The sequence below is a fragment of the Mustela erminea genome, chromosome 9, assembly GCF_009829155.1.
Source record: "Mustela erminea isolate mMusErm1 chromosome 9, mMusErm1.Pri, whole genome shotgun sequence".
Taxonomy (NCBI): Eukaryota; Metazoa; Chordata; class Mammalia; order Carnivora; family Mustelidae; genus Mustela; species Mustela erminea.
Genome location: NC_045622.1, coordinates 28969314 through 28984496, shown reverse-complemented (window position 1 = coordinate 28984496; position 15183 = coordinate 28969314). Strand labels below are relative to the sequence as shown.

The 15183-nt window shown below is 37.9% G+C and overlaps 1 protein-coding gene across 2 annotated transcripts in view; it reads right to left on the bottom strand.

The window, feature by feature from the left end:
- Window positions 1-15183, bottom strand: part of JAM3 (junctional adhesion molecule 3) — a 90266-nt gene that overhangs the window by 52159 nt on the left and 22924 nt on the right. Inside the window, exon 2 of one of the 2 annotated variants that reach the window (XM_032357436.1) lies at window positions 10222-10296. The exons of the other annotated variant lie outside the window; for it this stretch is intronic. Within the exon in view, the coding sequence (XP_032213327.1) occupies window positions 10222-10282 (61 nt within the window). The 5' untranslated portion in view covers window positions 10283-10296. The remainder of the gene's footprint in view (window positions 1-10221; window positions 10297-15183) is intronic. 2 annotated transcript variants of the gene reach the window in all.

The window sequence follows — 15183 nt, the reverse complement described above, 5'->3', positions numbered from 1 at the left end:
TTAGCTATTGTAGATAATGCTACTATAAACATCAAAGAAGCATGTACCCCTTCAAGTTAGTATTTTGTATTCTTTGGGTAAAAACCTAGTAGTACAATTGCTCGATCAAAAGGTAGTTCTATTTTGAACCTTCTGAGGAACATTCATACATTTTCCAGAATGGCTGCACCAGTTTGTATTTCCATAAACAGTGTAAGATTTCTCCACTTCCTTGACAACACCTATTGTTTCTTGTGTTGTTGATTTTAGCTACTCTGACAGTGTGAGGTAATACTGCATTATGGTTTTGATTTGCATTTCCCTGATGATGAGTTATGCTGAGCATCTTTTCATGTGTCTGTTGACTATCTGGATGTCTTATTTGAAAAAAAAAAGTCTATTCGTGTTTTCTGTCTATTTTTTAATTGGATTACTTGCTTTTTGGGAGTTGAGTTTTTAAAGTTCATTATAGATTTTAGATATCAATCCCTTATGAGCTATGTCATTTGCAAATATCTTCTCCCATTCCATACGCTGGCTTTTAGTGTGGATTTTTCCTTCATTGTGCAGAAGCCTTTTACTTTGATGTAGTCCCAATACTTCATTTTTGCATTTATTTCCCTTGCCCCAGGAGACATATCTAGTAAGAAGTTGCTAAAGCCAATGTCAAAGAGGTTACTACCTGTGTTCTCTTCTAGATTTTTATGGTTTTGAGTTTCACATTTAGGTCTTTCATCCATTTTGAAATTATTTTTGTGTATGGTGTAAGAAACTGGTCCAATTTTATTATTTTGCATGTTGCTGTTGAGTATTCCCAACACCCATTGTTGAAGAAACTGTCTTTTTTCCATTGGATATTCTTTCTTGCTTTGTCAAAGATCAATTGCCTATGAGCTCATTTCTGGGTTTTCTATTCTTTTTCTATTCTGTTTCACTGATCGAGATGTCTATTTTTGCGACAGTACCATACTGTCTTGATCACTACCACTTTGTAATATAACTTAAAGTCAGGAATTCTGAAGCTTCAAGGTTTTTCTTTTTCAAAGTTGCTTTAGCTACTTTGTGGTTCCATAAAAATTTTATGATTGTTTGTTCTAGCTCTGTGAAAATGCTGTTAATATTTTGATAGGGATTGCATAAATGTTGAGATTACATTGGGTAACAGAGACATTTTAACAATACTAGTTCTTCCAATCCAAGAGCATGGAATGGTTTTCCATTTCATTGTGTCACCTTCAACTTCTTTCATCAGTATTTTATAGTTTTCAGAGTACAGATCTTTCACATCTTTGGTTAGGTTTATTCCCAGGTATTTTATGGTTTTTGCTATAATTGTAAATGGGACAGGCTCCTTGATTTATTTTTCTACCGCTTCATTATTGGTGTAGAGAAATGCAACAAATAGACTGCAAATACAAATTGCAAATACAACAAAATACACTGATTTTTTATCCTGCAATTTTACTGAATTCATGTATGAGTCCAAGCAATTTTTTGGTGTTCTTTCTGGTTTTCTACATTGAGTATCATATCATCTACAAATAGTGAGTTTGACTTCTTCCTTACTGATGTGGATGCCTTTATTTCTTTTTGTTGTCTGATTCCTGAGGTTAGGACTTCCAGTACTATGTTAAATAACAGTGGTGGAAAGTGGACATTCCTGTCTTCCTCCTGACCGTAGGGGAAAAGCTCAGTTTTACCCCATTGAGGATGATGTTAGCTGCGGGTTTTTTGTACATATGTTAAGGTATGCTCCCTCAAAACCTACTTTGTTGAGGGTTTCTATCATGAATGGATGTTGTACTTTGTCAATGCTTTTTCTACATCTTTTGAAAGGATCATCTGGTTCTTATCCTTTCATTTATTAATGTGATGTATCACACTGATGGATTTGTGAATACTAAAGTACCCCTGCAGCCCAGGAATAAATCCCATTTGATCATGGTGAATGTTTCTTTTAATGTACTGCTGGGATTCAGTTTGCTAGTATTTTATTGAGGATTTTTACATCCATGTTCATCAAGGATATTGGCCTGTAGTTTTTTTATTTTTTTAAAGATTTTATTTATTTATCTGACAGAGAGAGATCACAAGTAGGCAGAGAGGAGGGCAAAGAGAGAGAGAAGGAAGCAGACTCACTGCCAAGCAGAAAGCCTGATGCAGGACTCAATACCAGGACCCTGAGATCATGACCTGAGCCAAAAGCAGAGGCTTAACCCACTGAGCCACCCAGGTGCCCTGTAGTTTTGGTTTTTTAGTGGAGTCTTCATCTGGTTTTGGTATCAGGCCTTATAGAATAAATTTGAAAGTTTTCCTTCCTTTTCTACTTTTTGGAATAGTTTGAGAATAGGAATTAACTCTTCAGTGTCTGGTGGAATTTGCCTATGAAACCATCTGGCCCTGAACTTTTATTTGTTGGGAGATTTTTTGATTACTGATTCAATTTCTTTGATGGTTTCCATTTGTTCAATTTTTCTATTTCTTAGTGTTTCAGTTTTGGTAGTTTATGTGTTTCTAGGAATTTACCCACTTCTTCCAGGTTGTCCAATTTTTTGGCATATAGTTTTCCATAATATTCTCTTATAACTGTATTTCGGTGGTGTTGGGTTATTATTTCTCCTCTCTCACTTGTGGTCTATTTATTAGGGTCCTTTCTCTTTTCTTTTTGACAAGTGTGGCAAGGGGTTTATCAATTTCATTAATTTTTTCAAAGAACCAGCTCCTGGTTTTCTTGATCTGTTCTGCTGGGTTTTTGTTTTTGTTTGTTTGTTTGTTTCAATATCATTTATTTCTGCTCTAATCTTTATTACTTCCCTTTTTCTGCTGGCGTTAGGCTTCACTTGTTGTTCTTTTTCTAGATCCTTTAAGTATAAGGTTAGGTTCTTGGAGATTTTTCTTGTCTCCCAAGGTAGACCTCTACTGCCATATTATACTTCTCCCTTAGGACCACTTTTGCTGCATGGCAAAGGTTTTGGACTACTGTGTTTTCATTCTCATTTGTTGCCACATATATTTTACTTCTTTAATTTCCTGCCTAACCCATTCATTCTTTAATAGAATGTGCTTTAACCTCAATGTATTTGTGGTCTTTCTAAATTTTTTCTTATGGTTGACTTCGTTTCATAACATTGTGGTCAGAAAATATGAATAGTATGATCTCAATCTTTTTGTACTTACTGAGGCTTGATTTGTGACCTAGTATGTGCTCTGTTCTGGAGAAAGTCCCATGTGCACTTGAAAAGAATGTGTAATTCTGCTGCTTTAAGATGGAATATTCTGAATGTATCTTTAAGTCTATCTGATACAGTGTGCCATTCAAAGCCATTATATCCTTGTTGATTTTCTGCTTAGATGATCTGTATATTGATATAAATGCAGTGTTGAGTCCCCTACTATTATTGTATTATTATCAATGAGTTCTTTTATTTTATTTTTATTTGAGAGAGAGAGAACACAAGCAGAGGAGGGGTAGAGGGAGAGCTCCCAGCTGAGCAGGGAGCCTAACATGAGGCTTGATCCCAGAACCCTGGGATCATGACCTGAGCTAAAGGCAGAATGCTTAACTAACTGAGCTTTATATTTATTATTAATTGTTTTATACATCTGGGTGCTCACAGGTTGGCTGCATAAATATTTATAATTGATAGATCTTGGTGGATTTGTCCCCTGCCTTATGATATAGTGCCCTTCTTCGCCTCTTGTTACAGTCTTTGGTTTAAAGTCTAATTTGTCCAATTTAAACGTTGCTACTGTGGCTTTCTTACATTCATTTGCATGACAAAGGTTTCTCCAGCTCCTCATGTTCAATCTGCTGGTGTCTTTAGATCTAAAATGAGTTTTTTATAGGCAGTATATAGATGGGTCTTATCTTTTTATGCATTCTGACACCCTATATATTTTTATTAGAGCATTGAGCTCATTTACAGTCAGAGTAATTATTGATAGATATGTGTCTACTGCCTGTTTTTTTGCTGTTCCTGTTCATTTCCATTGTTCCTTTCTTATTTTTGTCACTTTTGGTCCTTCCTTTCCACTCAGAGTCCCCTTTAATATTTCTTACAGGGCTGATTTAGTAGTCACAAACTTCAGTTTTTGCTTGTCTAGGAAACTCTTTACCTCTCCTATTCTGAAGAACAGCCTTGCTGGATACAGTACTCTTGGATATAGATTTTTTTTCACATTCAGCACTTTGATTATATCATGCCACTCTCCTCTGGCTTGCCAAGTTTTTGTTAAGAAATTTCCAGGTAGCCTTATGGGCCTTCCTTGTAAGTTAAGACTTCTTTTGCCTTGCTGCTTTTAAGACTTTTTCTTTATCATTATATTTTACAAATTCAATCACAATGTCTTGGTGTGGGCCTGTTTCTGTTGATTTTGACAGGAGTTGTCTATGCCTCCTAGATCTGGATGTCTGTTTCCTTTCCTAGATTCTGGAAGTTTTCAGATATTATTTCCTCAAATAAACTTTCTGCCCCCCTTTCTCTCTCAACCTCTTCTGGGATTCCTATAATACACATGTTATTACGTTTGATGGAGTCACTGAATTCCCTCAGTCTACTCTCCTGTTCCATAGTTCTTCTTTCTCTCTTTTGTTCACTTTCACTATTTTCCCTTACTTTGTTTTCTTTTTTTTTTTTTTTTCATTACTTTATCTTCTATATCACTTAATCTTCTGCTTCTTTTGGTTTTGTGTTCATCGCAGCAAGCCTGTTTTAAATCTCAGTTATGGCATTTTTCATTTCTGCTGCTTTATCTCTTTTATCTCTGTCTTAAGGGTCTCCCTGAAATCATCAATTCTGTTCTCAAGCCCAGAGAGTATCCTTATGTTTGTTTCTTTAAATTCTCCACTGGCCATGTTACTTGGATCTGTTTCACTTAGATCTCTGGCTATGACCTTATCCTGTTCTTTCATTCGGGATTAATTCCTCCAACTTGATATTTTGTCTAAGTCCTTGTCTTTTTCTATTTTTTAGAAAAAAGCCTGTTATGTTTACTATTCCTGAAAGTAATGATTTTATGAAGAAGAGATCATGTAATGTCCAGGACCTGGCTCTTTAGGGAAGGTCTCTGGTATGTGCTGCATGAGCTCTACTGTTGTATCTTGGCTGCTCTATCCTTCAATATAGTCATTTACAGAGGGTCTCCTTGCCCACAGTGGGCAGTGTTTGGTCCTTGGCCAGAATGCACCAGTTTTAACTAGATGTGCTCTGATCTGCTTGTTAAATGGGACCTGATACTACTTCAACTAGAACTGAAGCCCTGCAGAACTCTCTGGTTGGGGGACATTATGTGGGTAGGGGTTTCTGCTGGTCTTCTGGGTAAGGGGCCTGCTGCATAGGGATTAAGGCAATCTTGACCAAGACAGGCAGTCCTGCCAGAGCACAAGGGTGTAGACTTGATATAAGTAGGTTAGGCAGTGTTGGCACTGCATTGATTATTGCAGGTGGCTCTTATGCTGAGGCGTGGGAGAGGGAAATGGTGCAGATGGCTCCTTTGTCCCTGGAAAGGCATCTCCCTGATTGCCACCTCTCAGGGGAGTACTCTGGGAGGAGTGAATAATCTCCCCCATGTGTGACCTAGGCATTTTCCAGATCATTGTTTCCATACTGAACACCTCCAGGTTGTTTGCCTGCCTTCTCTTCAGGAGCACTGCAGTGCTCTCATGGCTCTAACCCTGCGAAGCCTACTGACTTTTTTTTTTAAGATTTTATTTTTTTTTAATTTTTTAATTTTTTTATAAACATATCCCCAGGGGTACAGGTCTGTGAATCGCCAGGTTTACATACTTCACAGCACTCACTCACTTACATACTTTACATACTTCATAGCACATACCCTCCCCAAAGTCCACCACCCTCTCCCGACCCCCCTTCCCCCAGCAACCCTCAGTTTGTTTTGTGAGATTAAGAGTCTCTTATGGTTTGTCTCCCTCCCAATCCCATCTTGTTTCATTTATTCCTTTCCTACCCCTTAAGCCCCCCACGTTGCCTCTCCACTTCCTCTTATCAGGGAGATCATATGATAATTGTCGTTCTCTGATTGACTTATTTCACTCAGCATAATACCCTCTAGTTCCATCCACATTGTTGCAAATGGCAAGATTTCATTTCTCTTGATGGCTGCATAGTATTCCAGTGTGTGTGTGTGTGTGTGTGTGTGTGTGTGTGTATACGTGTGTGTATATATATATATACATATATACACACACGTACACACACACCACATCTTCTTTATCCATTCATCTGTTGATGGACATCTAGGTTCTTTCCATAGTTTGTCTATTGAGCCCACTGACTTTTAAAATTCTAGTGTTTATGTCCCGATGGTTGTAAGAACTCATGAAAATCAGCCGATCTCATTTTCCAGGAAATGGTTTTGGGAAAATAGTCTCCCTGTGTATTCTCTGGTGTTCTCCTCTCTCTCTCTCTCTCTCTCTCTCTCTCTCTCTTTCTCTGCAACCATGGCTCCCTCCCCTCCAAAGCACCCAGTTTCTCCCCTAAACCACATTTCGTACTTCCTACCTTCCTCGATGTAGATACTTCTCTCCCTTTAGTTGTGGAGTTTGTTCTGTCAGTTTTCAGGTTGATTTCTGGGGTATTTAGATTTGATAGCTATCTAGTTGTGTTTGAGGGAGGAGACAAGCTTAGGGTCCTCCTCTTCTACCACCATCTAAGCTCCTCCCCATTGCCTTTTATTTCTTTTTCTTGCCTGAATTCTGTGGCTAAGAATTCCACCACTATGCTGAACAAAAGTGCTGAGAGTGGGCATCCTTGTCTTGTTCCTGATGTTATAGGAAAAGCTCTCAGTTTTTCACCATTGAGTGTGATGTTAACTGTGGGTTTTTCATATATGGTTTTTACTATGTTAAGGCATGTTTCCTCTAAGAGGGATTTGCTGAGAGGGCAGTATTAATCTTACAGGACCAAGAAAGCATATACATTGAATAAGAAAATTAAGAATAGATTTTAAAATTTTAAAAACCTAAAGATCATGCCTTAAAACTACTTTCTGTAATTTGGAAGATAAGGTGGCATCTTCTAATATAAAAAGAAATCAAGAAAACATTATCCTGAAATAAACACTGTTAGGTCAGACATACAGCAAATATTATTTAAAGTAAAATATAATCTTATTTTTTTAAGATTTTATTTATCTATTTGATACACAGAGAAAAAGAGAGAGAGAGAGAGGGGAATGGCAGGCAGAGGGAGAGGGAGAAGCATGCTCTCCGCCAAGAAGACAGCCTGACATGGGGCTCAATCCCAGGACCCTAGGATCAGGACCTGAGCCAAAGACAGATGCTTAACTGACTGAAGCATCCAGGCACCCCTAAACTATACCCTTAAATTGCTTCTAAAAAAATTTCTTCTAATACTTTGTAATTTGGATTTTCCATTAGTGATAATGCCTTTCTTCTCCACTAGTGGAAAAAATTTAATTGATTATACAACTAGAAGTCAGCCTACTCCTGAAAACCAGCACAAGCTAAGGACTCATGAGATGGAAGAAGAGACGTCTCTGCAAAAGACATTTTGTCACTAAATGTTCCAAAGAGGTTCATCAAAGGATTCCAGAGATCCTTGTTAAAAATTTCACTAAGTCTAAAATGAAGGTGTCATTATTGTACCCTGTTCCTGCATGCACGATGTAGAAGGCAAAGTGATCAGCTAAGACTTAAACCTATATGCAAAAATGTTCTGCAATGTAGAACATCAACCACAGATGCTAAAACTGTTTCCACAATTTGCCAACTTCCGTAATACTTATTTAAGGAAATTCCCTCTTAGAAACTGTTTCTAAGTAACATTCAAACTATTGGGGGAAGAGGACGGTAGGGGGGAATTAAGACATTGTCACCATTTTGTATTCCTCCTTTAAGGTATTCCCCTTCACCTCAAGAAGATCTGCCTAAAGTGGGCATAAACATGTGTAGGGGCCATGAAGAAAGTTCTTCTATATTACATATCACAATAAACCCCATAAAGGGCAATGTTATATTCCAGCCCTCTCCCACAACACCCAAGACACAAAGATGTACTCTCCGAGTAATGGTTCTCCCAAATGGTTCTGGAAAGTGTCAGGCACAATGTAAACACTCAGCAACATTATACTGATAAACCTAACTAAATACACTAAATTTAGTGAATTATGTAAAACCATAAACTGAAGAGTCCTTTATTGGCAGGTAAAAGGGAAAAAGTAATTCTGGCCAGCAGCTACCAAAGGAAAGAAGCATCCAATTATGTCCACTTCTGATAAACTGAGTACCCCAACACACCAAAGAAGTCAGTTCAAAGCACAAGGTAGCTGGAAATGTTGAGTCAGCCTCTCCTGGAAGTAAGAAAGACCAGAAGCAGGTAAATGCATAACCAGCTTTTGGATAACAGAACTGAGACTTCAAATGTACTACCTTTCCTCAGGGGGAAGAACAGGTGATTGGAGTCTCCAGTAAACCTCTACCAAACAATGGGTCCTTGGATTTGAGAAGAATCTTAAAATAGAGGAAATTCCCAAATACTGCTATATACTTACTATGAAATATGAAGTAAAACAAGAAGAGTAAAAGCATTTAAGGTTTGTCTCCACATACAAAGCCACTGTAACAACCCAGAAACCCAGAACTTCTGGATGGAACTGAATGGACCCATAAGATCAGAGAATAAGAATCCTTTCTTATTTATACTCAACTCAGAGCTCACTCCAGCAAAAAGCAGCTCACTGTATAAATAAATGGCTTCTAAAGGCAGATGTTGTTAATGGCTGCATTTGAGTCTAGCAAAGAAAAGATAATTCATTTGCTGTGTGTTAAATTTTAGACTTATGTTGAACAAATGTCACAGATGAAAACTCCAACAGAAAAAGAGAAAAGAAGCTGACCTGTTTTCCCACTTGTTAAAATTAGGTTTTCAAACAAAATAGTCCAAATATAAATGGAGAAATATACTGCTTGGAATACCTTCTGTATATACAAACACAGGAAACCTCTATTTTCTCTGTTGGTACAAGAAGACAATTTTATTTTTTATTTTAATTTTTATTTTATTTTATTTATCTATCTATCTATCTATCTATCTATCTATCTATTTATTTATTGAGTAGGCTCCACACCCAGGATGAAGCCCAGTGGCTGGGCTTGAACTGACAACCCTGAGATTAAGACCTGGGCTGAGATCAAGAGTCTGATGCTTATCTAACTGAGCCACCCAGGCACCCTAAGACTATCTTTAAAAGTTTTGCCCTAATATAAAATTAGGCAAAGTGAATTAAATAATTAAATAGAAAACAAGTCTAGGTTAAAACACCACAGAAATACTGAGTTGTGACTGCCATTAACTTACTGCATGGCCATACATTTAAAGAGTGGCTACTCTTTGTCTCTCAGAAAGAAACTCGTATATCAAATATTTTGAGTATCAGGGTCTAAGATTAAAAATCAGGTTTCTGGTGTGCCTGGCAGCTCAGCCAGTAGACCACACAACTCTTGATCTCAGGGTTGTGAGTTTGAGCCCCCCATTAGGTATAGAGATTACTTAAAAATAAAATCTTAAAATAAATAGATATTCAGGTTTTCAAATACTTATGTCCTTGACTTGCAACCACTCAGTCTGTACATTTTACAGCAACCTAACCCAGCTTGCCTTAAAAGCTAACATGCACACAGGCCACCCAGCTTTGGTTAAATGAAGATTCTGATTCACTACTCTGGAATTAAACCTGAAAATTTTTTTTTTTTATATAAGCCCGTCCATTTTTTTTTTTTAAGATTTTATTTATTTATTTGAGAGAGAGAGATAGATCACAAGCAGGCAGAGAGAGAGGCAGAGAGAGAGGAAGAGAAGCAGGCTCCCTGCCTCTCAGAGAGCCCAATGTGGGGCTCGATCCCAGGACCCTGGGATCATGACCTGAGCCGAAGGCAGAGGCTTTAACCCACTGAGCCACCCAGGTGCCCCCAGCCCATCCATTTTTTGTAAGCTATTGGTCTATAGACCACACCCTAAGCAGCAAGGCCCTAACCCATATATCCAAATGGTTAATCAGGATTAAAATAGGACAGTGCTCCTATCAGGTGCTGCTGTTGTTAGTGGAAAACATTTTGACAGCAATGGTGCCCCTATTTCTTTCTCCTTCATTTTAATGATGAAGTCAGACTTTTTGTGTTCTGGGGATACTTGTAATCTCACCCCACTAATCTTCTCCCTCTTCTATTATCTCAGGAATTTAAATGCAGGTGAAAAGACCCACCTGGATGATGACCGTGATTTTTGTGAGTGGGACTGGGGACTGCAAATGGCTGAAGCTCCATTCAGATCTTGCTGCCTGGACAAGAAAAACGAACACTGTCTCCCCTTTTCCACCCAGGATGCTACCAAGAGCATCCTAAAGCAGAAATTTCAATATTGTGGGTTGCCTGATCTTGGAACATGGACTAAAAAGGATCAGGGAAGGGGTCTGTGAGCCTGTGGAGGAAGAGATTCCTGATTCTACTTACAAAATTCCAAATCAGTAGGGAGCAGCTGGTGACTGCCATTCTTAGCAGTCACTTCCCACCCCTGATGCCTAACAAGGTAGACTCTGAACTCATTTTCCTTGGTCAAAAAGAGCAGTGCTTCCAAGAAGCATATTTAGGGATCTATATATATATATTTATTAGCTCCTAGAAAAAAGAATCCAGGATTAGACTTTCAGACACCCAATACCAAACATACACTTTAACAAAGGTATTATGTATGATGGAGGGAGACTGCTGCCTATAATGTTTGTTCATTCATTTATTTATTCAATATATACTGAAGGTTACTGAGCACCTACCACATTCTGTATTGGGTAGAAGATAAAGATAGAGTGAACAGTTCCTACTCTCATGAATCTTGCATTCTAACAACACATACTTAACCAATATACAACATCCTAATTCTGCATACATTATGAATTGTAATTGCAATAAAGGCTATAAAGAAAAGTACAGGGGACTACAGAAGTATGTAACAGGAGGTACTAATCCCAAGAATTAGGGAAAGCTTCTCTAAGAAAATAACATTTAGGATTGACTCTGATGGGTAAATAAATTCAACCCTGCAAAAAAGTGGCCAAAAATATATTACATGCACTGGGAAACATGTGCAGTCTCTCTGAGCAGCTGTAAGAAAATAAAAACCAAGGAAACCAACTATAGTGAGCAAAGGGGCAGAATACAAAAGGATATTTAAAGTATGAACTCAACTATTTCTAAAATGTAGAGAAAAATAACAAATATATGAAAATGTTAAATTGTTGCAACACTGCCCTGATAAGATTGTGAATAATTATTTTTCTTATGTAAACTTTTTAAACTTACCAAGTTTTACTGACCATCATTCTTACAGTTAAAAAAAAAAAAGGCCATTTCCCCAACTACTACATGGTAGTGGCTCCCTTGTCCCCTTGCGTCATGCAACCTTTCTATCACTACACACATTTACTTATAGGATACATCCTGCCCCCCAAACCTATTCTTTGACCCTCAATCCTACTATCCAAGCTTAAGTTTAAGGACCACTTTTTTTTTTTTTAAGATTATTTATTTATTTATTTGATAGAGATCACAAGTAGGCAGAAACTCAGGCAGAGAGAGAGGAGGAAGCAGGCTACCCGCTGTGCAGAGAGCCCGATGTGGGACTCGATCCCAGGACCTTGAGACCATGACCTGAACCAATGGCAGAGGCCACCTAGGTGCCCCTTAAGGACCACTTTTCTTTTTTTTAAGAGTTAATTTATTTGTTTGACAGACAGAGATCACAAGTAGGCAGAGAGGTAGGCAGAGAGAAAGGAAAGGAAGCAGGCTCCCTGCCAAGCAGAGAGCTCAATGCGGGGCTCGATCCTGAGATCGAGATCGTGACCTGAGCCAGAGGCAGAGGCTTTAACCCACTGAGCCACCCAGGCGCCCCAAGGACCACTTTTAACTGTCCTTCAGTACTAGGCCAATCCCTACTGGCTAGTGTTAGTTCATTTTCTAGTGGAAAATACCACTAAGAATATTGATACCCAGTGAGAAGAATGATATCTTTAAAAATCTTATTAGCGGGGCGCCTGGGTGGCTCAGTGGGTTAAGCCGCTGCCTTCGGCTCAGGTCATGATCTCAGGGTCCTGGGATCAAGTCCCACATCGGGCTCTCTGCTCAGAGGGGAGCCTGCTTCCCCCTCTCTCTCTGCCTGCATCTCTGCCTACTTGTGATCTCTCTGTGTCAAATAAATAAATAAATAAAAATCTTTTTTAAAAACTCTTAATATCTAATCAATACTTTAGCTTAGGACAGTTTATAATGTACTTATAGAGGGAGGAATGGAAAAACAGCAAGTAAATATAACCATGGCAGATAATTACACTTAATGTCTACTGGCTCTTACTCTATAGTTTCTCTTAGTCTGCAAACCCCTGAGTTTGGACTTCAAGCACTTTCATATTGTGAATTTATGCATGTTCAGAATATTACATAACAACCCAATTGTATCTAAGTTCAAAGATTTCAATAGATTAAAAAAGCATCTTCAAAGCTTAGTGTCTGAGGTTTTCAACATTGCAGGGGTCTGGAGTTTTCAAAAGATAGACAGCTGTGCTGCACAGCTATCAGAGAAAAGGTTCTGTTAATGAGACCATAAGAAATCCAAAGATGTCCTCAGCACCGAGCTTGAGAGAATTCCAGAATTCAAATGTTCAGATGATTTACCCTAACTTTAAAGGAAAGTGTGTATTTACAAGTTCTCCTACCTGACAGTTTTTCTGACAACAAATTTTACCCAATTTGCTCTCTCTTATCTGGTTCTCCTTCTTTTGTCTTCCCCTTGTGTCCCCAAGCTAAAACTGAATTTCTATATACTGAAAACCCAAGATATTATGATAAACTGAAAACCCAAGTTATTATGATAAACATCAGATATGGATTTAAACAAATAATCAAAATTTACTAAGTGCTACTATGTTTCCAATTTTACTGTTTATTAAGAATCATGTAACTTTGAAGTACGTAAAGAATGGAAGACACAAAATGATTCAGTATAAACATAAGATACCACAGTGATTTCACTGTGATACACAGGCACTAGATTCCAAAGATACATCTTCTAGATTCTCCACTACAACAGAATTCACTACTTTTCAATATCCAATACATTATATCCAACTTAAACTTATCTATATGACTTATAATGCAAACTGAAACCTTCCATACCAGCCATTCCAAATGTTCTTATTAAATGCTGCTCAAGCACTTTTTTACTGAAGTATAGTTGACATACAACATTTTATTAGTTTCAGGTGTACAACATGGTAATTTGAGGATTCTATACATTGCCAAATGCTCACCACCATAAGTGTAGTAAACCATCTGTCACCAAAGTTGTTACAATGTTGTTGACTATATTACCCTTGCTGTACCTTTCATACCTGTGACTTATTTTAGAACAAGACATTTGCACCTCTTTATTATCTTCACCCATTTCATCCATCACCTGACCCCCTTCACTCCAGCAATCAGCAGTTTGTTCTCTAGAGTCTGTTTCTGGTTTTGCCCATTTCTTTTTTAGATTCTGCATGTAAGTGAAATTATACAGTATTTGTCTTTTTCTGACTTCTTTTACTTAGCAGAATACCCCCGACATCCATGCAGGTTGTCACAAATGGAAGATCTCATTCCTTTTTATGGCTGAGTAATATATATACACAACATCTTCTTTATCCATTAATCTATGATGTTCATCTATGAACATCTATGTTATCCCATTCCTCAGTGAAATATCCAGAAGGGGAATAAATAGGTCATGTGGTAATTTTTTTTAAAGTAGGTTCCATGCCCAGTGTGGAGCCCAATGTGGGGCCTGAACTCATGACCCTGAGATCAAGACCTAAGTTGAGATAAAGAGTTGGACACTTAACTGAGCCACCCACATGCCCTGGCCATGTGGCATTTCTATTTTAATTTTTTGAGGAATCTCCATAGTGGATGTGCCAATTTACACCTCCACAAACAGCACATATGGGTTCCCTTTCTTCTACACCATTACCAATACTTGTTATTTCTTGCCTTATTGATACTAGCTATCCTGACCATTGTGAGGTTATCTATCGTCATGGTAGTATTTGCATTTCCCTGATGGTTAGTGATGTTGAACATCTTTTCAACTGTTTTCTAGTCACCTCTATTTCTTCTTCGGAAAAAATGTCTAGTCAGGTCCTCTGCCCATTTTAATCAGATAATTTGTTTTTTGATATTGAGTTTTAAGAGCTCTCTATGTATTTTGGATATTGATCCCTTACCAAATATACCCTTACCAAATATACCTTCTCTCATTTACTAGGCTGCTTTTTGTTTTCCTGTTTCCTTCACTATGCAAAAGTGTTTTATATTGGTGTAATCCCAATACTTTATTTTGCCCTTGTCTCCCTTTCCTGAAGAGACAGAATGAGAGAAATATTGCTAAGGTCAATATCTAAGAGTTTACTGCCCAATTTTTTTTTAAAGTTTTTGGTTTAGGTCTTACATTTAGGTCTATAATCCATTTTGAGTTTATTCTTAGATGAACTCAATATTAATAAACTTGGTATAAAAAAGTAGCCTAGGGCGCCTGTTTGGCTCAGTGGGTTAAAGCTTCTGCCTTCAGCTCAGGTCATGATCCCAGGGTCCTGGAATCGAGCCACGCATCAGGCTCTCTGCTCAGCAGTGACCCTGCTTCCTTCCTCTCTCTCTGCCTCTCTGCCTACTTGTGATCTCTGTCAAATAAATAAATAATCTTAAAAAAAAAAAGCCCAGTTTCATCCTTTTGCTATCTAGTTTTCCTATTACCATTTATTGAAGAGACTGTCTTTTCCTGACTGTGTATTTTTTACCTTCTTTGCTGAGATTAATTGACCAAATAAGTGGGTTTATTTCTGGGTTCTCTATTCTATTCTATTCTATTCTATTCTCTATTCCACTCTACTGACCTATGTGTCTATTTCTGTGTCAGTGCCAGTATACTGTTTTGATTACCATACTTTTGTAGTATAGTTTGAAATCTCCATCTTTGTTCTTCTTTCTTAAGATTGCTTTGGCTATGAACAGATGTTGCCAAAGATGTGGAGAAAGAGGAAACCTCTTACACTGCTGGTGGGCATGCAAACTGGTACAGCCACTCTGGAAAACAGTATGGAGATTCCTCAGAAAGCTAAAAATAGAACTAGCCTTTGACCCAG